Raw genomic sequence first — 25518 nt, forward strand, 5'->3', positions numbered from 1 at the left:
AGTCGGTGTTTTGCTGTGGATTCCCGACCGCTTTCTGGCGCCATTTCCCAGGTCTTGCCGCAGGGGGCTCTCTGGCCCGCGTTCCGCGGTATGCGTTTGGGCAGTTAGGTCCGTCGTCACCCGGTTTGCGCACAACATACACACTCAAACGCGCGCGCATTCCGTCCCTACCCGTACAAGGTTGCGAGCCGGCGCACACTGGGTGTTTTTGTGTATTTTAGTCTGAGAAAGTGTATGAGTTTGCTGTCGGCATGTCTTGAAAGGATGTGTTCGATTGGTTCCGGTAACGGCTTTCCTGATTGGTCTTATTGGTTCCAAAAAGGGTCCTCAGAATGCTGCCGGAGCTCCTCCGGTTGGCTCCGGTGGCGGCTTTTTTGATTGGTCAAGAAAAGGGTCGCCAGAATGCTGGTGAAGCGTATTTAAGAGCGGGTTTCTCAACAACAAGGGGACTCGAGAGAGAACGGCTGCCTCCCGGCTGCTGCTCGGGTCCTCCGCTCCAAAGATGCTGCACGCCCAGGGGTACGACTGACTGTTTTACTATGTCACCTGTTATATTTTTGTCTCAGTTTCTAAGTTTAACCAGTGATTCGCATCTACCTTTAATAAATCAAGTTGATCAATGCATCTTATCGACGCCTGCTGGTCCCCTTCTTCGATGCGGCGGAGCTCTCGTCCCGGCACGAAAGCACGCTTCGCTACAATAATATGACATCGTAAGGACATCTGAGAGCAGGATAACAACTGATGCGATTGTTTACGGGCGGCACGCGTGGACAGAGAAGTAAATAGCAGGTGTGGAGCTGCTCTGACTGCGTTTATGCATGTTCTAGCAGGAATTAAGATGTTCATGCGCGACCGTGCCACCGACACTGTCATCCATGCGTTTACAGCAACTCCTAATTTCCCTCAGGCCACATGTGAGGAAAGTTACATCACCGCTGGCGTAGTTCACGCATTTCCGTGCTCTACAGACTTGATTTTTTGCAATGCCCCGCATTCCTTGGGATCCTCGTGTTTTTCGCGCCGTGTTCAACTTGGTTTCTGTTCCCGTGATATGTGTGTTGGTTGAGACTCGAGCAAAGAGGAGCAATAGAGACTTCTAAAAAAGGAGTTATGGGGAGCCTAACTACGGAGCACCGTTTCGATATACCGTAATTCTCGGGCATATTTCCGAGAGCTGCAGTCTATATAGCACCCAGAGAAATGGCCGAGGGCGCGTGTGCCTTCCGTCCGCTATCCCGCAGCGATGAGGGCGAGCAATAAATTATCCCCGCCATGGACCTACCAACAACAAGAAACGGGGAAAAATGAGGGCGAGATGGAAAAAAGAATGGCGCCCATATTTTCTCGGGGCCTTTCTTCGCCTGCAGAGAAAGCTCAACGGAGTCTCGGATTTCGTCTTCTTTCACGGCCTGCCAGTTTCTCTACAGGCGCGTTGAAATGTGAGGCACCAAGGACTTGGGCGCTGTAAGCGATCCGGGCACCGAACAAGCACCTATGCCCAGAGCGAGCGGGGAAGGCGATTGCCCCGAGGCCTTGGCCCTTGAGCCGCGCCTCGCATCTCGCGCAACGCGGCGCCGTTCTCTTCCCTCCTTTCTTTGGGTGGTTTCGCTTTGGGAGGGGGCGTCTCGGCTCGCACACGACTGAATCGGAGCGTTTTTTTCTGGTATGTGCGCATTAGGCGGAAAGTTAGGACCGAGCGCAGTGGATGGTATGTCCCACGACAGCATTCATGAAATTTGTGGTCGGGCACCGGGCCCACAGCCGTAAGTCACAGAGCTGTCTGCTGAACAAGGTTTCAGTACTTTTAAAGGCAGCACCACTGGTTTCCGAGGTTCCGGGCCTGCGTGCCTCAACCATGAGCATTCCATGCTGTTATGAAGCGATCATATGTAGTGGCCGAGAGCTTAGGCCAAATAATAGAGGAAAGTTTCCCTGCATTATTACGTAGTGACAGCAGTGACGGACTCAAAGAGCGGGGCTTCATGGTACGCAGTATCGCTCAGACGCGCTTTCGGTCGTCCTGCGTGTACGCAGAAACGCCTGGACTGCAACGGGCATCCTCCACGCTGTCTCTCGAAAACGCTCGAGACAAGTCCTTCCCTTGAGAGGAGTGTCCCGTTCTCGCAAGTACCACTCGCGTGAAAACTGAACCAAACAAGATCCTCTGATAAACTGCAAAGTGGTCCGGGGTATTATAACTTGGAGGCGCAATGTATTCCTGCAGCAAATGTGCACTTAAACCCTCATATAGCGTATTTACTCGCATAAGGAACGCACCCTCTACATTGATTGTCAAAAAGCAAAAATTTTTCCTCCTTCGTGTAATGGACGCACCCCTGTCTCTTTGCGCAGTCTGCTGATCATGACAGTGATTACTAGAAGGCGCCCTTTTTTGAACGCCTAAACAACTACGCAGCACTACAGAGAGTTGTCAGTTGAATGTCAAGACATGCTACACCTCTGCGAACGGGACGAACAGGAAACAACAATTTTCCGGGAGGAGCTGGGCCATTTTCCAACCCTCCCAACATAGCCACTTTAGAAATGCACGCGATAATGTATGCCATGCAGGAAGCATATTTACTGACAAAACACCAAACCGCTAATATCAACATCCAACTCCAGCAGAGTCATCCGCAACATACAACGCTGACTACTGGAAACTCACCTACATGCCATTCTAGTAGACTCCTATATCAGCAATTCGAACATTACAATCACCCAGCGTTGGATACACCTGGTCATGATGGGATCGAGGGAAATGAGTTGGTTCATCAGCGGGCCCGCAAAATCAACGTCCTGGCGCCTTCGATTCCCTCGCCAAATCCAACGTCAGTGGAAGACGCCGCAACATACAACGGCCAAATAGTTCACTCAACACTACTAGAACACCAGGTTAAATCGCACCATTTTACCCCGTACCTCACCCGTCACAGAACAAGGAACAAGCACATGTCCTTCGGAAAGTTAAAGGTAACACTCTCCTGCCTAATGCTCTGCGACTTCGGATGGCGTGACACAGCTCACTGTCCCAACCGTCCAGAGATCAAGAAAGACACAGAGCACATTCACTACTCAGGTAACACTGCCATTACCTCTCCTTGTTTCCCTTACCCTCCGCTTCTTCCTGTAGTGTTTGGCTTCATTCGGGCTAGGCAGGTGACTAACGGGCCTTGGCGGAACAAGCGCTCTTCTCCACTGGGCCTTAGTGCTGGCCTTAAACAAAGCTTTTCAACCTCGTCCTTGGAGGAATCCGGGAACGATTCGAAGCAATGCCTGGCCGCAGCGAATTTCGGTGTTCGGTCTGCCATTTCTACGACAACTACAACTACAACTACAACGGGCTTCAGTTACATGAGCGCTCTCGTTAGCAACTTGCTCCTCTTGGGCTCTGCGCTGAATCTTGTGAATCATGCTAGAGTGAATTCTAGTTGTTCTCTCTTTGGATAGAAATATGGACTGCTACGCATTTATACGTGCGGGTTTAAGATAAAAGTTGTTGACTGTGCTCTCGAGCGCGAACACTGCGTTGAAGAGTGCGTTTTGGTTTATTCGGAAGATGAGTCGTATCAGCTGAGTTATTTATTCCACCACTCTATGATTGTCCAATCTTTGCCCCTGCAATTTTTTGATTAACAGTTTACCCAGCTTGATGACCGCACCCCCTAAACTTTCAGAGATTTTTTGCAGAAAAAAAATTCATCCATTGTGCGAGTAAACACGGTATACAGGTCTGCTAAGTTCCGCAAGGCCTCCCGTCTGCACACTTTGGTCTCGAAGCTTTGTCTTGTTTACTTTTCACGCCGTAGTATGTACACACTAACACAATTTGAGCTCTAGTGGTATAATATGGAGAACTTACTCGTGAACATTCGTCAAATACTTCTGTTTCATATATAGGCCCAATTAAAAGTTAACTATAAACTCACCCATCCCTTCAGGACGATTACTGCGAACGACTTATTTTTCGAGGCTCGGTATTTCGCGAATTAGTCTAAGGCCGCAATTTAGGCATGTTTCGCGAACACAAGGGAGTGCGCTAGAGGACATCTTACTCCCATATAGGCGTATTCGGGTTTAGAGTGTGCGTGGCTCATTATACATAGTGCCCCATTCTCGCGGAAGCGTCATCAGCAGGAAATCGGCACAGTAGGTAAAAATAAAATGCACTGATTGCTGCCCCTTACATACGATATTTTTGGAAATAATTCCAGCGCGTGATGAATTCCGCATCCTCCAGCCAGGACGTATACATTCCTTTTTTTTTTTCTAGTAAACTCAGTTCGTTCATGCGGCTAGCTTAACCCAGGCGAAAACTTGGACCGAGTCGGTCCCAAAATACGACAAAATTTTACGTTGTCTTGTCGCAACGGCAGATTTTTCTGTAGTAATGCGAAGTCGCCTGTTGCAGCGGCAGCTCTGTCACTACGACAAGGAATAAAGAAAATTGTGTTTTTACTACAAGAATTTTACTACAAAAACAGCTCGAAAATCATTTGGGATGACAAAATCTTCTGTTATGTTTTTCGAATTATACAGAATCTTACTCTTAAATGCCGTCAAAAGCTACATGACGCTTTCCGTGCTCGTCGCTGGACTCCAGATGTTTCACGGAGAGGTGATGAGCTCGGCAAACGCAAACAAACCGAACGAACAGAACCTCGCGCTGCAGGTTATAGGACGATGACAACTTAATAAATTCAGTTTCAGAATGGGAGTAGGAACGTCTCTGCCCGTTACACGCAGTTGTAGATAGAAATAACGCGTTTAATTTCAGAAATATTTGTTGCCAAATTATAAGTCGATGCTTTTCCGAAGTTATTCGCGGAGCATACTGTTCGCTACCTTTGTGCGGTTCGCGGAAAATACGGAAACTTGGTCCTCGTGAAAATGAGATCTTTTATAGTAGTATCGTGTTTTGAACACTTTGTTGACTCTCCCCGCGTGCGTTTCAATTGCTTCTGATTGTGTATCTTGTATTGGACTCATGTTATTCAGTTTGCTTAGGTATTTGTTTTGATAATCTCTCATATCTATGGTTTCATATCGCTATAATACTACGAAACTTTATACACGTCCTAGATCGAACGAAATTTGATACGCATACATCCTTGCTATGCATTCATGCTTTCATGTAGTTTTATATTTGTGTCTAATTTTTATGGTATGCCCTACCTTGTAGTGTATTGGGCCCTGGGCCTCGACAAGTTTACAATGGCAGCTTTTAGCCCCGGTGACTCACCAGAATATTTCTGGGAAATAAAGAGTTGAATTCTGTTGCGCTTTTTAAACGTGAATTTTGAGGAAGACGTTTGGAGCCACATGGTTAACAAACTTTCGTGACGTACAAAGCGAAAAAAATGTCTTCGAGCAAAAACCACCTCTCCAAGATGCCTGGAGAGGTCCCCTCGAAAAGTGAATACTGGCCTTCCACCTCGTCTCGGAGATTCATCTGCGCCGTACGGCCGACGCCGGCTGCGCCGAACGCGCTCAGCGCCCCCGCCAGAGGGCACAGCGGGATACCCGAGCGTGGGGCCGTGCGCTAAGCAAACAGCCGGTCGGCTGATGGGCAGGCTTCCAAGCGCTGCGCGCATCATTCCGCCGTCCGGCGTGCCCGTCCGTGCATGCGCCGCTGTGGCTATTGGCAGCGGGACCGCCTCGCTTTCTTCGGATCGCTTCTTGGCTATGTTGGTGCCCCCTCCGTGCTGAACGCGCGCGAACTCCCGACTGCTGGCCGCCGGGCCGCCACGTGCTGCTGCCGAAACCGCGCGCTCCCACCCCCCTCCGACTCGGCTGGTCTTTTTCTTTTCCCTCTTCCGAGGCATTGCAACGCCGAGGGCTGCCGGCGGGAGGAAGCCCCGGACGCTTGTTTATGTTCTTTGGAGCGAGCAGCTTGGCCCGCGCGCGGTGCCGGGATAGGGGCTCTTTTACGACGCTCGTCAGAAAAAATTAGGGCCGCGCTAAAATTGAAACTGTAGCCGACGGACAGACGGGACACGCCGTTGGTGGTGTTCGACATTCGGCATGGCACTCGTGAGAGGCGTCATCTGGCTGGGGTCGGCTCGCTGTAGCGCAGGAATAAATCACACGCCCTCCCCCAACCCAGCGACCGATGCCGCTGCTGTCGCACGCGCAAGCACGCCGAGTACAGCCAGCCTTTATTTTTCGCCAGTGAAACAAATTTGGGCCGGACAAGCGTTTATCACTTTGGACAGTTATTCGCTGTTGATGTGCATCGTTTTCTCGAAGCTAAGAATTCGCCTTGCGACGGCGAGATAACATGTCCACCACCCGTCAGCATTGCAATGTGTACTCACACTTTCGAATGTAGACGAATGCGCTGTGAATCAGGAACTGTCAGCTGTAGAAATCACCGCTCTTATTCCGTAAAATATAAGCTCAAGGGAGGCGAGCGCTTCTCCACCAATATTTCCCTCCTCATCTCGCTTTCCGAAGTCTTAAACATTCAGATTTTCTATTTGTGGCTCTTCGCCTGCTCTATCTAGGCTGACTTAACCTGTTGGCTCCATTGACTGAAATTTAAGAGCAACGCGACTTCCGTGAAGCTGGCGCTAGAAATGTTATATGTTACAAAAATGAAACGAAACACTTTTCGGATTAATATAAGTAGTAGCGGTCGCAATCAGATTCCGTGAGGCACCCTATTTCCAAGTTTCCGTCGAGTCCAACGCTTCGCTTAAAACCCCAAGTTGAATATATGTACCTGCATTATTTTTACCTTCGTCTATTCTCAGTTTTCATTTATGGCTGCTTTGTATTTGTAGACGACACTTGAGCGAACACTCGTAGGCCTTTTCTGTTGCGCGCGAGTTCTCTTTCTCTGGGAATTCATAGAAAAGGGAATTTACGTCTGGCGTTTTGCGGTGTCCCGCTCATGTATAGTTTATGCACGTGCGCGTGCGCGCACACGCACACGGAAGCAATAAACAATTATGTATCGACACGTAACGACAAGCAATAAACGCTATAAAGAACCCCAGGTGGTAGAAATTTCCGGAGCCCTTCACTACGGCGTCCCTCATAGCCTGAGTCACTTTGGGACGTTAAACCGCCATAAGTTTGAGGTCTATTTGAAGTTTGAGGTTTATTTTCCTTCAAATAAATGAAAGAGGGAACTGTGACAAAAGGCGGTAAGGCCTGACGAGGTCACAGTTCCCCAATACAGTTCATGCAGCAGTGTGCAGCACATAAATAACACAATTTAAAGTAATATGACAAAAATACATTGGGACAAAAAAACATTGCAGCAAGCGACAGTATTTCAATAATAAATAAAACAAAGACAGTGCGCCATAAATCATATCAAAGGTAGTATATAAACATGGCAGGAGGTCACAAAAGGAAACGCAAACACACAAACAATTTAACATGAAAACAAGAGATGCTACGCTAAGTAAAACCGAAATTATATTGCGTCAGTGCTGATTAGTAACCTTTTGATGTCTTTTTTAAACTTGTTCTTTGGGAAATCAAACATGACACTTAGAGATGGGTTATTGAGAACGACTGGAATCTGATAATCGAGCTTTTGTTTTCCGTAATTTGTCCTTGTTTTAGGGACCAAGTTTCTGTGTTGCCGAAGGGGGTATTTACTAGGAGGGCGGTTTGGAGAAATGGAATATAAACGATTACGATGGATTACGACGATTACGATTACGAAGCAAACCAAATCAACTATTCCTCCTCGCATGCACATACGCATCTAAACTTTTACCTTACGACATTTTTTCAGTTATAAGTCGACATTGTTACCCTTATTTTTAGGTGGAAACAGCATCCGGAAATATGGATGCACACATCACTATTACGAAATGATATGTACAGTCATCGCAACCGAAGATTCGTGGGCTGACTATAGCAAGCCAAGTCCATACTTTCTGGACAACTACACCCTCAGCATCCTCAAACTCATGCTTCCGTACAGAAATCTTTGGAGTGCCAGTGGAAAATGTTCATGCGAATGAGGACGATTCTTGGTGTACAGGGCCGATAAGAACATCACTGAAGCCCAGGGGTAAATTTGGCGCCCCCCCTCACCCACTCCCCCCCGCCTCAAACGAGAAATTTTACAAGGAAAACCAAGCTGAACTCGATTTTTCGACCGAGAAGCCAAAATAAATATGTGGTTTACCATGAGACCGGCCGCGTCTGTACTGCCCTCTCTATCTTAAATGGGTCGTAAACAAACATTTTGTCAACAAACTCTGTCATTGTATGAAAAATGTTTGAGAGGTTTCTTCCAAAATTATTTGCTGTCGTTCTTAAGGAAAGCATGCCGTTGTCCTGAGTGCTGCCATTTTTCAAGCACCACAGAGCACTTACTGCAGACACCATATAGTTTGGCGAAACGTGCCACATCAGTGATCTTTCAAAAATTTTACGTTCTTACAGAACGTTCCTCCTCCATCTGTACTCATTCGTATATGCTGTGGTTAGGTGTCACCTTCATGGAAGCTCATTCTTTCCTCGTCGAAGTGGTTGACAGTGCTGTGTGCAACGGTTGTGGTTGCATGGAGGCCATACATCAACTTCTTTTGAGCTGTCCTTGATACATTTGAGAACAGCAGACCCTCTGCGTCGGAAATTGGTTGTCGTCATCACGCGTCGATTCATGCTGATTTGAATACACCACACGCTTCCTCAAGTACGCCGTCTTGTCCTGACGCCTCTGACTTTGTGGCATGTTTCCTCACCCGTCCATAAAGTATTTCTCTCTCTCTCTGCTCAATCCCGTCTTTCTCGCTAATTTGTCTCTTTCTTCCCCGTGCCCTTTTTCCCAGCGTGGGGTAGCAAACCACCGAGCACCACTCCATTTAACCTACCTTGCTTCCTTCCACCTTACTCTGCCCTATTTCTCTTTTTCTACAAAGGGTCACGATATGTAGTATTGTAAATAACAGGTGTATAACCGAACTAGGCGCTACACCACACAGGCAAGTCCATGCGTATAACATCGCATGACAACAGCACACCACTCGACCTTATCTATCACTGCGCGTCTTGTTCGCAGTTTTTAAATATTTGCACGATTTATAGTTGCAGTCCAAACAAAAGCTTTGGCGTTGTAAGCAACAAAATTTGTGCCGTAAAAATTCGGCACCTGGTTGCTGCGAAGTGCGGATGGAAAAACGTAGCGCAGAGAGACGTTCTAATAACAGACACGAAGGAGAGCACTTGTTTATACAAAACGAATGTGTAGTTTTGCGCGATTAACATGTTTATAGCGCACGAGAAACATAGAGGAGCAAAAGAAACAGGCGTGGACTCAAGTGGTGTGCCGAAAAGTTCAGCGCCATCCTCCTCCCTTATTCCTTCAAATGTCAATTGTGCAGTTCTTCGAAATGGCAACCCGTCTGTGGCTAAAATCACCGCAACAGCCTCGATATCTGTCATAATCGTCGACAAAAATTCAGAGGGCACTTAAGGGTGCTTACGTGCTGTGAAGGCGCAGTTGCGCACTGAGAAATTAAACGAATATGCGCCTCTGCACGCCGATTCCATAAGCGCTGAATCCAAAAAGGGCCGAATGAAACACTCGGACACTCGGTTCGAATACCTGCCTGGAACGAGGTTCCAACCTAAGAGACGTATGCTATATGCAACGAGAAATCGTATGACACCACCCGGAACACTGTACGACGAACGATCGCATTACTTCAAAACATTGTTTACCCCCGCACGGAAACCGGACGTACAGGAAAGAGGCCTCCTGCCTTTTTTAAAAATTCCTTAGAGGTTCTAACGTGGCAGTTTGGGCATTGTGCGCTGTTCAATCCGGTCATTCAAGGTACTATTCTGGACTCAAAATGGTGACAGCAGCAGTTGATGACTATTATGGGGTTTATGTGGGGTAGGGTTATGGCGGTGTGCGTGGCGATGTAGCTGTGCTAGGTCACATGTGCCAAAACTCTTGCAATCAGTGCTTAATGTAGCAACGGTGAAGAAATTGCCAGCAGAATAATCGCAAGGTTAACACCACCAGCAGCTTATAACTTGATTCAACTCAAGTCCGACACCGCCACCGACTCAGCCTTATGGCCATCCCGGCTCACCAGTCACAGCGTGCATAACTTCCAAAAAGCTAAAATGCCGCTGGCAAAACGCGTGGTACTTGTCGAGAGAGTGAGAAACCACTAGAATGGCGACGGGCACGACCTTGACAGAATAAACTGTTCGTTAGTTACACTGCGTGCCGCGGTACACGTTTGTTTTGTATTGCTACTGCGGACAACTTAGCTTCGCTTAATTTTTTACGAGTTGTTTATTTCTGAAAATCTTGGCGTTGCTGAGCCGCTAAGACCACTCTTTCTATGGCTTCTGTATTTCGGTTGTATATATTGCTTGGATTTTCTTTTGTGTTTCGTATCGGGCAAGACACAACGAGAGGTTAAACTTTTCGTTCAAAAGCTTTCAAGAGCCTCTGATCCCGACCTCACATTTTTGGAAGGGCAGTCAGCAAAGCTACTTGTTGTGTATTGCTGTGGTCTTGACATATATTGCAGTCGAGAACCGGAAATACGACATAGCCATCTCTAAGGAGTGGTGATCAATAGCTGTAGAAAAATCACTCGCCTTTCAGGCCGGAGTCATGCTGTATGCCTAGCTGGCCGTATATTAACTAGGAGAGCAGAATTTTCGCGTGCAGCGTGAGTTCCCGAACCATCCACGAAGTTTTACGGAACCGAATGCAAAGTTAGTTTTAAAAATCTATTTTCTCTATCTGTGGTTGTATTTTAAGAAACCAGGTTCAAGGCTCTTAATGATGCTTTTACTACAACTCGGCGTGAACTTGACGCTGCGTACTGTTTTGGCATTTCTTTTCTCATCGCACTGCTATAAATTCCAACACCGTGATCAATGACGAGTCCATGGTGCACTTCAAGTTAATGCAGCTTTTGGTATGGTTCGCAATCGTGTGGTATCATTTGTCAACGCATGGCGCAGTGAATACTGCACCAGTAGAATGCATCGTAAGCGTTTGATAAGTCTTTTGGTTTGACATGGAAGCTGTTGCGCTGTGTCGCTAGATCATAACGACAGCGTGAGTAAGAAAGGACGCAAGACAGAATGATTAGCGTCACTACCGACTTCGATTTCTGAAAGACGTCACATATTTATATTAGGAGTGGGGCACAAAAGTAACAACGGCCCGAAATAAAAAAGGCTAACCAATACTGAAAGAAGAAGCATTTGACAACCTCATTGCGGTCCCGGATGCGCTCCTGACATGCGTCTGTAAAGGTCAACTCACCGCTGCTTAATGCAGCGGAAGAAGAGCTATATCACAATTACCATTACGTGCTGTTAAGATAAAATGAGCCCGTAATGCACTTAGTTCAGTGCACTAATATGGTTACAACACCGCAAAAGCCGAAGGACAAAGAAGAACGGGCGAGACAACACGGAGCTCTGTGTCAACCATGTTCAGTCGCGACTAACTCGCCTTACTTTCCATCCTTCCAGAGTAAATCGCAGTGCACTGCTAGATGGCTAAGAGACGTCATACGTTGCGCAACATTCGTGTCCAAGTGCACAGGATGCACAGCCTGTCGGCCCGTCGGCCTGTTGTTTGCCAGCGCTTTCGGCATCCCGTTTGCAATAGGCGCGTCATTCGCAATCTACGACCGGTACGTGGCAATGCAATAAGCTTCCAGCTCTCGCCTCTTTCGCTAGTCGGAACGCGGCCAATTCCTGCGGCTTTGCTTGTTGACGTCTCTGTCTTTTGGCAGGCTTAATTCGGTAGCGTTCTTCAATGTGGCCGCATTGCCAGCGACGCAAGCCGTGACGCTGACCAGTTGGCCGCCTGCCTCATCCCCAGCCTCGCGGCCATTCTTTATGTCACAGAAAGTGGGTTCAGGGTGAGACAGGTCTTCCTGCACGCACCGCGAGGTGGCAGGCTTAAGCGAAGCATTGTTTTTGTTCACTTCATTGTGATATTTAAAGTGAATCCATTGCTTTTAGTTTGACTCCCTGAAAACAATTTCTCTGCTTGGAAGACAATGTAAAAATGCATTTTTTCCTTCGCCAGAATGGCGCGTTCGTGACGTATGTATGAATCAAGAGACACCGGAAGAACAGACTGCGAAAGCAGGTTTTTTCATAGTGAAGATGGTTGTGAAAATTCAGTGAGGCGTATTTCAGCCCACGTGTCGCTTTGGGACGTTAACCTTCCCCCACGATACCATACCATACTTTGAGTCAAATCTTTTCCTGTAATTTTCAAACTTCCTAAAGTACATCATAATTTTTTAAATGTGGTTGCCCTTGGGGCGCTCAATGTTACATGCTACAAACTAGCGCAAATTGATCCCATCTGTCTGGACTGCTGGGAGCGCGAATTGTTTTGAGATTTTCTTCTAAAATTATAAATAAAAATTTACCCATAAATCTGTACGGAATTAAGTTTCTACCGGGTCCTAAGGATGATGATGTGCTGTTATGCTGACGGCGCGCCACAGTATCTGGCTGAAACGCATTGCGGTACATCATGCAGACGTTGACGCACGACCAGTGCGCATATATATATTTACGAGAGTTCGTCATTAAGACTTTGGAAGTGTTCAAGGAGCTGAATCCAGCGCTAGCATCGCCCCGAAGATCATAGCTACAAATGTACCTGAAATAATTCTAGCCTCTGTCTGACATTTCAATGTCTTACGACATTGTGTGCATAAGTGTCCGCCGTTACTGTATGATATACGAAAGGAGGCGACAGAAGTAGAAGTTTCGTTATGCCAAGAGGTCGGCCTTGCAGTCGCGTAGATCTCAGCTGCCTTTCGAGTAAGGCACGCTTTGTTTCGAATCGGCAGAGTTTTTGTGCCATGAGTACATGAGACAGATTTTCCAGACTTTCCCTGGAGTCATGCAGAGAACACGTTCGTGTTAGTATACATAGACTAGGTAGACAATATTCCACACGCAAGCTTCGGTGGGAGTGTTCTGCTCCTCTGTGACCTTTCCTCGTTCGATGAACCGGCGAGAAGTGCAGCCGGTAATTGGTCGGTTGGGGTAGTGACCGGTCTGAGGGAGACGTTGGCTTTTGTCTACAAGGTCTGTAGACTGCCTATAGACAAATCCTCGAGAATAATCTATAGGCAACACAAATTCAATAGACAGTCTATAGTCAATCGATAGACTTATGGCCGTATACTTGTAGTAGACTTTTGTGTATAGAGAGTCTATAGACTGTGAATAGACAAATGGAAATATCTATCGGAAGGTAATGGAGTCTATAAGAAGTCTGTAGACTGTCTATAGACCAGTTTGACAAGAAGGGGACGAAACTGCGTCCTCCTTAGAGAGCAACTGCAGCACTTTTTTGAGAATTTCGCGATATTCAAGTATTCAAAACTTTGTAGGCTGCAGGTAAAGCATGCCAAGTGTTTTTGCACTAGCATTTAAAACAATGACGTAATCGACGATTGAATTTTGCGCTTCTCCTCACTGCACCGGAGGTGTGCAGGGAAACTCAGAATGACGTCACGGAAGGTATGATTTCAAATTACCGTTGTCTTTCCGCCACACCCTGCCCTCAGGCGTTAGACGCTGCCAAACAACTCTCATCAGGGTTCGCCTTCGGTGGTGTTGGTTTTATTCCTTCAAAGCAGGCGTTTGTGCGTTAGAAATGTACCGATACCTTCGATGACGTCATCATGCACCCCCCACTTGGTGTTGTGCGCTGCGGAGAAGCTTGAAGGGCGTCCGGATTTCAATCGGTGATTACTTCACTATTTCAAGTGCTAGCCGAAAAAGACTTCGCATGCATTACCTCCAAGTTTCACACATTCGACCCTACAGCTACAGCTACGTTTATTCAGATTATTCACTATGTCAATACGACCACAAATGATTTTATATGCGCATTCATCAAGGAAGGGGAATCATGTCGAAAGGGGCCCATGAACTCATTTTTGCAGAGCGTTGTTTGAACAACTAAGAGTTGCTGGTGAGGTAGGCAACATCGCAAGATCTTTGTATAAAACGATGACTGTAAAACAGTGTGTCTTGTCAGTACAAAAAATAATGCCTCGTCTCTTGGATGGCGGTTGCAAAAACAAGCCTGTTGAAGTTATCTGGAAGTGCTTATTGATGCGAAAGATGATGCACCTTGTGCGAAGAGTGATAGCAGATGGAATGCATTTATAGCGATGATGTGAAAGAGTAGTGTCCGTAAGGTGGGAAAAGGTCTCCTATAGATTGATGAATCGAAATGGTCTTTTACTGCGCACTGTTAGAGGTACTGGCGGTGGACTCGCGCCATCTGAAGGCATGCGCTTTTATGCCGTCACGCTCTCGCGTCATGTGGCTCGTGAACGCGCCGCCACTAGGTCGATTGCTATATTGTGGCAAGGAAGATAGGCCGCCCGAAGCAGCCCTCGAAAGAAGTTCGCCTAAAGTCGCCACGAGCACAAGCTGCGACTACTTGAAAATCTTGGAGTTCCAAGCCCGTGAAACGAAGCGAAAGCGTCAACGGCGAGATGATCCCGATCCTCGAGCTCGCGATGCTGACTGAGAACACGAGACAACGGCACCATGCAGGGCACGATGTTGCCGCTCGGGTCATTTGAGCGTCGCTTCAACGCCAGCCCGTTCGGATTCGCGTGTTCGCTCAGCAGCAGACTCTCGAAGTTGCTGCGAATTTAAGAGGCAGCTGCACGCTTAACCGCCCCATTCATCTTTAACATCACAAAGAAGCAGGCTTAAGCAACCGGCTATAGCGCTGAAATTCGCAGCATCTTCAATGTTCGCCTTGTAATTTTTCCTTCTTCGATGGCAAGGAACTGCCTATAATGAATTTTTGTTGAGACAGCAGTGACTTTAGACGCAGTGTGCACAAAGGAGCTCCTGTTATTGATGAGCGATAATCGATTCTTGCTCATCAGCAGGTTCACATGTCGGTCTTTCTAGGCATTGATCTCTTGCTCTTATATTCCTAGGGCTTAGCATTCGAAGGCATTAAAACAATGAGGAAAAACCTGGGAAAACCACGGCCATTATAGCGGCAACCATTGCGGAAGGAGCAACTCCTAGGTTTTATGTAATGAAGAGAAAATTCTTTCAGCGAAACATCCCGCTTTCTTTAAACATTTTCGTGTTATGCCTTTTTCGACGCTGGGAAATAAAACAGAGCAACACAGCCCCTCGGCATTCAAGTAATTACGTCATCGTCGATGAAAATCAGTTGTTTGGATCGCTGCATCTGCAGGGCGTGAGCTGCAGTGAACGTTAACATTTAACTGCTCGGCTTGTGTTCTGGGTTCGTGCTGTCGTTAATTCACTGAAGTAGTTAAATATCAACTTATGCCTTCGTTCTCTATTCACTTTTTTTCACATTGCATTAGTTAGGAAAGACCCAATAGTTGCTCATTTTCTTACTCCTAGTTACACCTACAGTGTTGCTTAGAAGTGTAGGTACGCAGGCGAGAGGCTGTCACTGCACTGCGACTTCACTGTAGGTCGTAGGCTTCCCTCCTCCTGTCTTCAGCAATTCAGAGGACATTTCTGAAAAGCAAGTGGAGTCCTTTACATAACCAGCAAGGGGCTGATGCTGTAGGTGCGAACCTGGAGAATGACATGCCGCGTAACATCTTCTGAGATCACTCGGCAGTTCCACTCGGAAACTCACCCCACCACTCTCAATGACTGCGTCATATGCTCGTTATGCACTTTTGGGGCGGCGTTATGCATTTGACGAAACTTTTCCGTATCTCGCCCGTAAGCTCAAAACAGGAAAACTAGTGTTTGTTTTATTGTTTTGTTTAACTCTATTTATAATATCCACAGGCATTTTACTTCAGTTCCTTGCAATGTCTATCAGTGTTTTCCATACTGACGGGAGCCCATGGACATTGCATGTTGTCTTGCAATTTTCAATGTTGAGTTGCACGGCTATTACAACACCTGAGTGATCAGGTCGTAACGGCTGCATAAAATACCGACAATCTCTTGAGCGTGGATGCGGAATCTGCAGGAGTGTTTTTGGCGCTACAGTGTAGTGTAAGAAAAGTGTGAAGCGGTCTTTCTCAATGCCCTTAAAAATGTAGACTTAATGTCATTGTGACTTTTATAGCACACTTTTATACGAGCATCAAATGAGCTGAATCGGCGGAGCTTTGCCGGCATTACAGTGCAAGGCTGACTGCACTTATTTATGCGGCTACTCCGCAGCCGAGAGCGCAAAAGGTGTGAAGAAAGGTGAGAGGTCGTTAACACTCAATATGCAGTGTTTTTTGGCAGCATCAAGGCTCAATCTAAAATTATAAAGGAGCTGAAATATACTTGGTATGATGGGCAGAAGGGGGAAAGTAAACTTAAGCAAGGCTTCCCAAAAACGCTTTGGAAGCCTAATATCAAAAAGAACAACGCCTTCAGTTCCTTGTTTTCAGAGGACACGAACGGACACAGCCTGCAGCGTCTGCTGTGGCACATGTTCTGACTGATTTAACACCAGGCTCCAATTTCAGGTTCTAAAGAAAAAAAAAAAGGTTGAAGCTTACTTCTGTCCCGTCATGTACAGAACAAAAACTCTCTGCTACTTTCTATTTATAATGCATATAGACAGAAGGTTGCTGCGATATTGAATTTGAAGAATTTTCATTTACTGTATTCTCAATGTCCCATCTTTAACAACAAGCTCAGTTAGTTCCCTCAAAACAGCGAATCGTATTTTCAGCTATGCACACGAGAATAGAGGTAATGATGCCCCGAGTGATAACGTACTTCCCGAGACATGTCCCTCTCATCATGGATCGTGCTTCCTCTACTGTATACAGTTGCCCAGAATGCGTTTCGAGAGTTTTCGCACCACTTCCTATGGGATCGCACATGTCGCTGAGCAGTGTTAGGGCAGTCCTTTTACGCTGCTGGCTGTCCTGATTCAAGAATAATAGCGTGTTTCAGTCGTGTAGAAGAAAGGCGGACTATCCCTTTCATTTTCTAAATCCTCTGGAGAGCCAGGGCTGTAACGTGAGCAAGGTATGATGCTGGGCGAGTTGGAAGAGCATTATTTTGAAACACAGCGCTGGCGGACAACGGACGAGAATGAAGACACACAGAAACGCATTGTGTGTCTTCTGTGTGTCTTCATTCTCGTCCGTTGTCCGCCAGCGCTGTGTTTCATAAGAGGGCTGTAACGTTGTAAATCACTGAGCGCGGCTCGGCGAATGTTCCGGTTGTGTCCGAAGCGGCTTCGGATCACCTGAAGTAGCACTGGGCGTTCGATTTACAAGTTGCGTGTTATGCATTTGAGAGTACGCCCCTAAACAGGTTTTCACTAACATGACGGGAAACAGTGCACCAACTAGCCCAATCGCAGACTTTTTAAGCTTTCATTAGTCGGGTAGGCATCGCATTTTTGCCATAGATCTCACATGCCATAGATCTCACATGGGACCTGCGTTCCCAGCAATCTTTAGTTTTGACGAATCTTGCGGAATTCTACCGAACAGAAGTAGCGATGCCCTGAACCCTAATCTAGGGTCCCAGACAAGTCGCTCTCGTCAATCCCTTATTCCACATGTGCCTGCTCTCATCCTCGTTACCTTTATTGGGTGGAGACAGCCGATCTCCGGAAGCAAAAAGGCTGCGGCATCACACATACACCTCATGTCACCTGAACCTCGGGGCCATTGCGAGAGAACCCTGTGGAGTGTCGGAGATGCTTCGCTTCCGCGGATACTGCGGGTGCTGCCCGTCTACGTATTACGGTTGCGCCAAATAGCTAAGGCTCCTTGGAACAGTGCGCTGAGAGCGCGCAGATGACGGCTTGAACGCGTTCGGTGGGGGACAAGCTCAAAAAGTCTGTATTACAGTACCTCCACGCAGTTTGCAATCAGGCCACTTGTGCGCAAGTTGCCGCAACCTATCCCCGCAAACTTCGTAATCAAGCTTCTCCGCACGACTCTCTGTCGCATCCATGACGTACAGTATATGCTCCTTCCACTGCTTGTAGTCCGCTGTTTTACCCAATATAATCTCTTCTCCTTAGTACGTGTCCTGCCAGTTTCATTTCCTCCTCTTGATATCAATATCAAGTCGAGTTCGTTCTCTAATGAACTCTGTTTCTCTTTCCGTTGACGTTGCTCCTGGAAATGAAGTTCCCCTGGGTGGTGCCCTATATATAGCTTGCTTCGTTCTCCGCAGTTTGAGTTCAAGCCTTTCTGTTAGCTTCCAAGTTGAGCCCCATTGGCGAGTTGTAGCAAGATACACCTATTATACATTTCCCTTTTAATGGATGTTGGTAGGTTGCTGATCATATTCTGAGAGTGCCTACCAAATTTTCTCCACTCTTCTGCCCTGTGTTTCTTTCCCGTGGTCTGGATATGCGGTCACAGCTTGGTCCATACAGATGTACTTCCTTCCATGTTTCAATATAGTATATGAATAGCATCATCATCATCAGCCTGACTACGCCCACTGCAGGGCAAAGGCCTCTCCCATGTCTCTCTAATTAACCTTCTTTTGACAGATGCTGCCACCGTATTCCCGCAAACTTCTTAATCTCACCCGCCCACCTAACTTTCTGCCGCCCCCTGCTACGTTTACCTTCTTTTGGAATCCACTCCGTTACCCTTAAGGACCAGCGGCTATTTCGCCTTCGCATTACATTCCCTGCCCAAGCCCATTTCTTCCGCCCCGCCGTGGTGGCTTAGTGGTTACGGCGCTCGGCTGCTGACCCGAAAGACGCGGGTTCGATCCCGGCCGCGGCGGCTGAATTTCGATGAAGGAGAAATTCTAGAGGCCCATTTACTGTGCGATGTCAGTGCACGTTAAAGAACCCCAGGTGGTCGAAATTTCCGGAGCCCTTCACTACGGCGTCCCACATAGCCTGAGTCGCTTTGAGACGTTAAACCCCAATAAACCCAACCATTTCTTCCTCTTAATTTCGACTAGGATGTCATTAACCCGCGCTTGTTCCCCACCCACTCTGCCCGCTTGAGTTTCTTAACGTTACGCCTATCATTTTTCTTTCCGTAGCTTGCTGCGTTGACCTTAACTTAAGCTGAACCCTTTTCGTTAGCCTCCACGTAGCCAACATCTCGCTACCAATCGTGAACTGCTGCTCCCTTGCGAGACTTGAACGTTACTTTTGTTTTCTGCAAGTTAATTTTTAGACCCACCGTTCTGCTCTGCCTGTCTAACTCATTGATCATACTTTGAAGCTCATCTCCTGAGTGACACAGCAAGGCAATGTCACCAGCGAATCGAAAATATTTAGGTATTCTCCATTAACCCTTAACCCCAACTGTTACCAATCAAGGCCTCGGAATGCATCGTGTAAACAGGCAGTGAATAGCACTGGCGAGATCGTGTCTGCCTTCCTGACACCTTTCCTTATTGGAATTTTATTGCTGACGTTATGGAGGAATATTGCAGCTGTGCAGTCGTTATGGATATCTTCCAGTATTTTCACGCAAGTCTCTTCTACGCCCTTATTCCGCAGTGCTTGCATGACTTCCGAGGTTTCCACTGCAGTGAGATACTGCGCTGCAGTGAGTGCACTGATATATATGAATATATCTCGTAATAATTGCGGCAAGCAACATCCTCTTTGATAAACACAGACGTCATACTAAACACTGATTTTGTCTCGGCGTCATTTGGACTGATAGCAAAATATTTTTACGTTCCAAAAATAGATTGACCTGTGACAATCGCTGTTTACAGGCGTAGGAAATACTGAGGCAAGCAAAATAAACCAAGCGCACAGCTACGAAGTTGTGTGAGTGTACATGAAACCGAGAGAAGATTTTGAAAGAGCAATGACATGGTGTAGCTGGCTGTTAACATAATTTTCGGCATCGTTTACTTTATGCATGATGGCGTTTTTAAAACATGGAATAAAACAACCTTGGCGCAAATAATTTCACAAGGACAAAAGAGACTCGGAGACAACGGACAAGCGCCTGTCCTTTGTTTCCTCGTCTGTTTTGTCCTCGTGAAATTATTTGCGCCAAGGTGGTTTTATTCCAAGTTTAGAGATGCAAAACCAACTGGCCCGGCAACATGCATGCCTTACGGAGTTTTGATGGCTTTGCTGCAATATTTTCGGAACACAATGTATCTGAGGTTGTCTGTAGTTCTGTGATTAAGCAGTGTTACTAATTTTAATAAGAAGGCCTTTAGTTGGGCTAGTTGGTGGGAAATTTTGAACGCTCCATAGCGCTACAGTTAAGAAGGACAAGGAGACGCAATGGATGCGCACCTGTTTCGTCTGTTATGCCTCTTTGTCGTTCGTAACTGCAGTGCGATGAAGTGCACAGCAATTACTAATTTCCGCTGCACCGATGAAAGTTATCATTACATTATCAATCAATTATCAATGCATTATCAATGATCAATATATTATAAATACACTCTCTAAACACAATTGGTATTAGAGGAGAACCCTTTCTTTGCTTTTTTGTTTATACATTTCCTGCGTTGAGGTGACGGTAGCTACTTTTTTTAACAGACTAGAATAAATCATTAAGCTATGTTGCAGAAACTTTTGAGAAATTATGAACTAAAGATTTCCTCCAAGCGAGCTTCAACACAGACAGAGCTGCTCAGCCAACTCTCTCAGTCGGTGAAAAGCCATTGAATGCACCAATTCATGAAACGAATATGTGTCCAAAAAAAAATGCTGCGCTGATGTTCAAATTCCCCATAGGGTATTTCTTCCACTGAGCTTGGTGGCTGTTTATGCTTTTTATTTATTATGCCCTGTAGGAGGTCGCCGTTAGCGAGAAGTGGAAGCGAAACAAAAAATAGATGCAAGCACAGCCCTACAGTGATGTGACTCTGGTATAATTTGTGCAACCATTCGGAGGTGCAAATATGAGATATAATCAAGTTTCGTTAATATGTTACTATCGCTCTACCGAACAATAAGCACTGCCGAAATGCAGCCAAAGTTCGCAGCAGCAAGAGAGGAATGGAAAACTTCGCAAATTCAGCTGTTATATGATGCGAGTAAGTGTTCGCAGACTGCTTACATTTCACGGAACAGCGTTTCGGGCGCTGTCCTTGCAAAGAAGAAAAAATAATTATATATCAGAGGAAAGAAAAATTGTGAGAAATGGCTGAGCCTCTCAGTTTCCATCTGTGCGTCACCCGCACGGCGGGACGCAATGTGCGGCACACACCGTGGATGGCACATTATAGTTGTTTGCCCTAACGCTGTGGTAAAAATGAGTGCGGTTTTGGTGTGTATATATCAAGGTTTCCTATTGTAGTTTATCACAACACCGGCTCATTGGGCTAAATAAATGCCTCAATTTCGCTTCGATGGATAAGTAAAGGCCTGGTGTTGTTTTTCTTAACTGACAAACTTTCCTCTTGGTTTACTCTTTTCTGTACTCTACATATTGTTGCGCGTCACTCGCAACTAGTAGTGGAGTGTATATAGGTTATGGCACCTTGAAGAACCAATGGCCTGAGGTTTCTTCGGAAGTGATCGTTTAATATATAACGTGAAAGAGAGGAACAAGATCGGGAGGAGAAAGATAGGCTGTTAGTAGGAGGCCATTACCTTTGACTACTTACCCTGTACTGGGAAGATGAAAGAGCGGAAAGAAGAAAGAAAACAAAGCAAGAGCAGGGCGTTCCCGAAAACACTGCGAATGAAGCTGAAACACTTTTATGAACAGTCGCTCAAGCCTGCAAGCCTCAATATTTTAGTTAGTGTCCGTACCGGGTGTCGTTCTAAAACTGGTTGACGTAATCCTCATTTTCGTAGTGAGTTGGTGACAAGTTTTTCCAGTGCCCCGGAAAGCGCTTATTGTCTCTGCGCACTGAGGCCCGTACAGTTGCGAAAGGGATGAATTAAGTAGCGTGTCGAAGTTGTGAATGCACAATGATGCATCTGCATTTCGTTTCCGTGTGATAGTGCCTAAGAACAAGAGCCATGGAGCAACCACAAGTGAGGGATTTAACCAAGTTGATTGTAGCAGAAGGGCTACGGTAATATCACGATATCGCCCTTTTCAGCGAATATCTTTTAGCTCTTTTCGCAGTGCAGATTTACTGTTTACCGCTCATGCTTCAGTTACGAAAGCCAAGAAAGAAGGTAGCTCCATAGTTTAACTTTATCCCGGTGGGGTTTTTCAATACGCAACATGCCTGTAGCATAACGCTCCTTTGTGGTAGATGAAAGAATTCATCGAAGTTCGTTTTTGTGCACAGAAAAAAAAAACGTTGAAATTAGTTTCAATGTTTCGCACTTTCCGCTTTTCATTTCATGACTTTTCGCTGTGATTTTACGACTGATCACGTCCATAATTCGTCATAGATATGCAGGCTATTTGGATAGCTTCTGGGCGGTGCAGTGTGGCTTGTTTTGCGTTTCCAGCGTTCCAAACCTAGCGAGGATGTGGGAGGTTATCGCACTCACTTCTCCAGAGCTCATGAGCCCTTGAAGTTCTACAAGAACCGCATGTGTGGTCCAGTATAAAAGCCTGTTGGCCTGTATATATTTGACAACGGTGTACGTCTCTATTTGTATACAATGAAACGGCGTTACTGTAAACATTTATTTCGTTCATGACAAGAAAAGGTTCATTTCGTTCATGTATGGATGCAGTGGCGCTATGTGAGACATAAAAACAAAGCACTCATTTTTTAGCATCGTTTGCTTGAACTTCTTGGTAGGGCATGCGTTTCCTGACTCGACCAGACAGAATCCTCTTAGGAGTTCGGTGTGGCCGCATCAGGGTACTGAACTATGGTTTCACGGGCGCGCGTAAGGGTGAAAATAGCGACCCCACGGGTTCTTAGAGCACTGTGTTATCAGCTTTTCCGCAACGAGTGCTGTTACGTAGATTTCGAATGTCGGAAATCCTACTGTGTTAAATTTAAACAGTAATCTTGTAAGCAATATCGTATCGGACCGTGCCCTCTGTGACGCATAAGTACAGGCTTAGAAGAGCCCAACGTGCGCTTGAGCGAAGCTGGCACCTGCTCGTGCCCCTGGCACTCCAAACCACCCCTGGCACTCCAAACCTCCATAGATAAGAAGAGACAGTCAGTCCCATTCTCCAAACTTCGGAAGGTTGGGAGTGCGGTTGGAATGCTTGCTGAATTGCTGCTTAAGGCTCCCTCCATTTAATTCGCAGTGTGCAATGAATTGCGGCTCACCTGCTAATGCGATGTCCATGCTGTCTGCCGTGTTTCCTAGCAGCGACTGCCCGTGGAGGCTCGGCGATCCGGTAGAGTAAGGCATGGAGCTGAGGTCCGGCGGCAGACTTTGCATCTGGGACACCGGACTGGGCACGGGGCTCGGCGGGGGCTGCTTAATGTACTGCGAGCTATGAGTAACGCTCGGGTGCGGCGGGCAGCTGCTCCAAGCCGCTGACATGGTGTCCATGGTGATGCCCGGAGCTGCGGCGGAGTACATGGACGAGTTGAGGGGGAGGTCGCCAGTGCCTGCAGTGGACATGGGCGTCATGGGCTGGGGCAGAGAGCAGTTGGCCAAGTAGTGATGCCCCACGGGGCCTAGCGAGTTTTGGCCCGTTGATGGGAAGCTGCAGTGAGACGTAGGCGCCAGTGCAGCTGTGGATGACGGCATCATTGACTGCGGGTCGGGAGACATGTAGGCCTGGTGGTGGCTTGTTCCAACTTGAGCGTGGCCTGGTAGGACACCGGTATGATGTTGCGGCTGGCTGAGCAGGTCGTACGGTGACGGAGAAAGAAGGCTTGTGCTTGATGGCGTTGGGTAGTAGGTCGTGTAAGCTTTCATGGTCTGACATTTTCTCCGAAACCCTCGGGGTCTCCGGCGAAAAGAGCCCTCCTCGAACATGGGCTCGCTGCTCGGATCAATAGTCCAATAGTGTCCCTTTCCTGGGCGGCCGAGTCCCTTGGGCAGCTTGATGAAGCACTCATTCAACGACAGATTGTGCCTGACTGAGTTTTTCCATCCTTGGTAGGTTCCTCTAAAGAAGGGAAATCGCTGTTGAAGAAAGTTGTATATCTCGTTCAGCGTCAGCCTCTTTGTAGGGGAACTTTGTATCGCCATCACTATGAGGGCGATGTAGGAATACGGAGGCTTCTCCTGTCGCCGTACGCCTGCCCCAGACTTCTTTGTAGTAGACACAACCTTGTCCTCAGAGTCAGGCTCACTGGAGGCATTGAGACTGGCGTTGTTGCTCGACGAGCAGTTATTCGTGGTGCTCACTGCTGGCATGCTGATCGACAGTTCGTCCAAACGGGTGTGCTCACACAGCTGGTTGGCGTCGTGGGTGGTGTCCATGGCGTTGGGCATTGGCATTTCGATCTTGACCATCTTCATCGTGTGCCTGCCAAGAGGCGCCCGCTCGCGCGGCTGCTTTCACCAACTTCCGCTCACAGGGTCGAAAGCCCGCGTTTATAGCACCGTACGGCCATGGTAGCTTCCGCTGCGCTCAATGAGGGCCCCGCTGGCGACGAGGGCTCACTATCCGAAACCGCGGAGTAGCGATGTGGAACCGTCGCGCGCGCACTCCTCGCGCGTCGCACGAAGCCGGAGGAGAGCCCTGAGGCGAGGCAGCTGACGGCTGGGGCACTTGTCTGGCTCTAGAACGCGGCGAGAAGGGGGGAGGCTGCCCGAGGGAACGGGCAAGCAAAACAAGAGCAAAGGGGGCGGGCCTTGCCCACATTGGTTGCGGGGCTAATCGTAAATCAGGACGGGCCGAACGTCTCCCTCGAGTGGGCGGACGCCTCGGGGGGAGGGCGTTGAGCGGGGCGCGCCGCCGGCGAGCTGCCCCGCGCCGGCAGCGGTCGCGTGCCCCGTGCGCGGCGGGCCTGCTGCGCGCACCCAGACGGTTTCCGCCGCTGACGCGGTCCCCCCGGTTACCGCGCGTCGGCTACACTTCGCGTTAAAGTCACTGACACCTCCAATTACTGCCCCGCTGCCGCTGCTCGAGGGCCAGCACTGGCCAGCCCTTGCGAAAATAGGGGCGCACAGCTCACTTCTGCGTCGGTCCGGAAGAACTTGTTTATTTTGCATCCAGAATCATCGCGATCTTGCGCTCGAAGAGGAGAAGGAAAATGCACCAGAGAGGCGCATTCGCAAGATTTTGCCGCTAAAGACGCACAGGAAGCGAAAGAGCGCAGTTACGCCTTTTGGTTATTACTAGAGGGCCTCCGTTTTGAGTCAGATATAGCGGCTTGTCTTTGTCCATTGTCGCTGAAGCAAAACAATAATTTGAGTTTGCTCTCTACCTTTCTCATATTCATTGAAGCGTGCAGTGCCTTGCCTGCCCACAAAACTACACTGTATGTTCTCAAAAACTGCATCAATTATCGCGTGTTAGTAAGTTTGAAGGTGGGATTTAGATTGCAGTTTCATTTCAAATACCTCCAGCGTTACAACATAATCTTTCATTCAATGCTTCCGCACTTCCGCATGATGTATGGTGATGTATTGTCGTGACAAACGTTTTTTTTTTTTCATTTTTCATGGGGGGAGGATAGTCTGAGGGGGGGGGGGGGAGGGGGCAGTTCCTGTTAGTAAACATTTCTCCTCTGTCATCCGAATAA

General features: G+C 47.5%; 1 protein-coding gene across 1 annotated transcript in view; it reads right to left on the minus strand.

Moving 5' to 3' along the window:
* The window catches only part of LOC149350510 (forkhead box protein F1-like), an 82836-nt gene extending 58228 nt beyond the window's left edge, over positions 1-24608 (minus strand). Inside the window, exon 1 of the mRNA XM_089576893.1 lies at positions 23140-24608. Within this exon, the coding sequence (XP_089433019.1) occupies positions 23140-24289 (1150 nt within the window). The 5' untranslated portion in view covers positions 24290-24608. The remainder of the gene's footprint in view (positions 1-23139) is intronic.
* Positions 24609-25518: the final 910 nt, after the last annotated feature.

This window comes from Amblyomma mixtum, chromosome 3, assembly GCF_055824585.1.
Source record: "Amblyomma mixtum isolate Tamu chromosome 3, ASM5582458v1, whole genome shotgun sequence".
NCBI classification, from domain to species: domain Eukaryota; kingdom Metazoa; phylum Arthropoda; class Arachnida; order Ixodida; family Ixodidae; genus Amblyomma; species Amblyomma mixtum.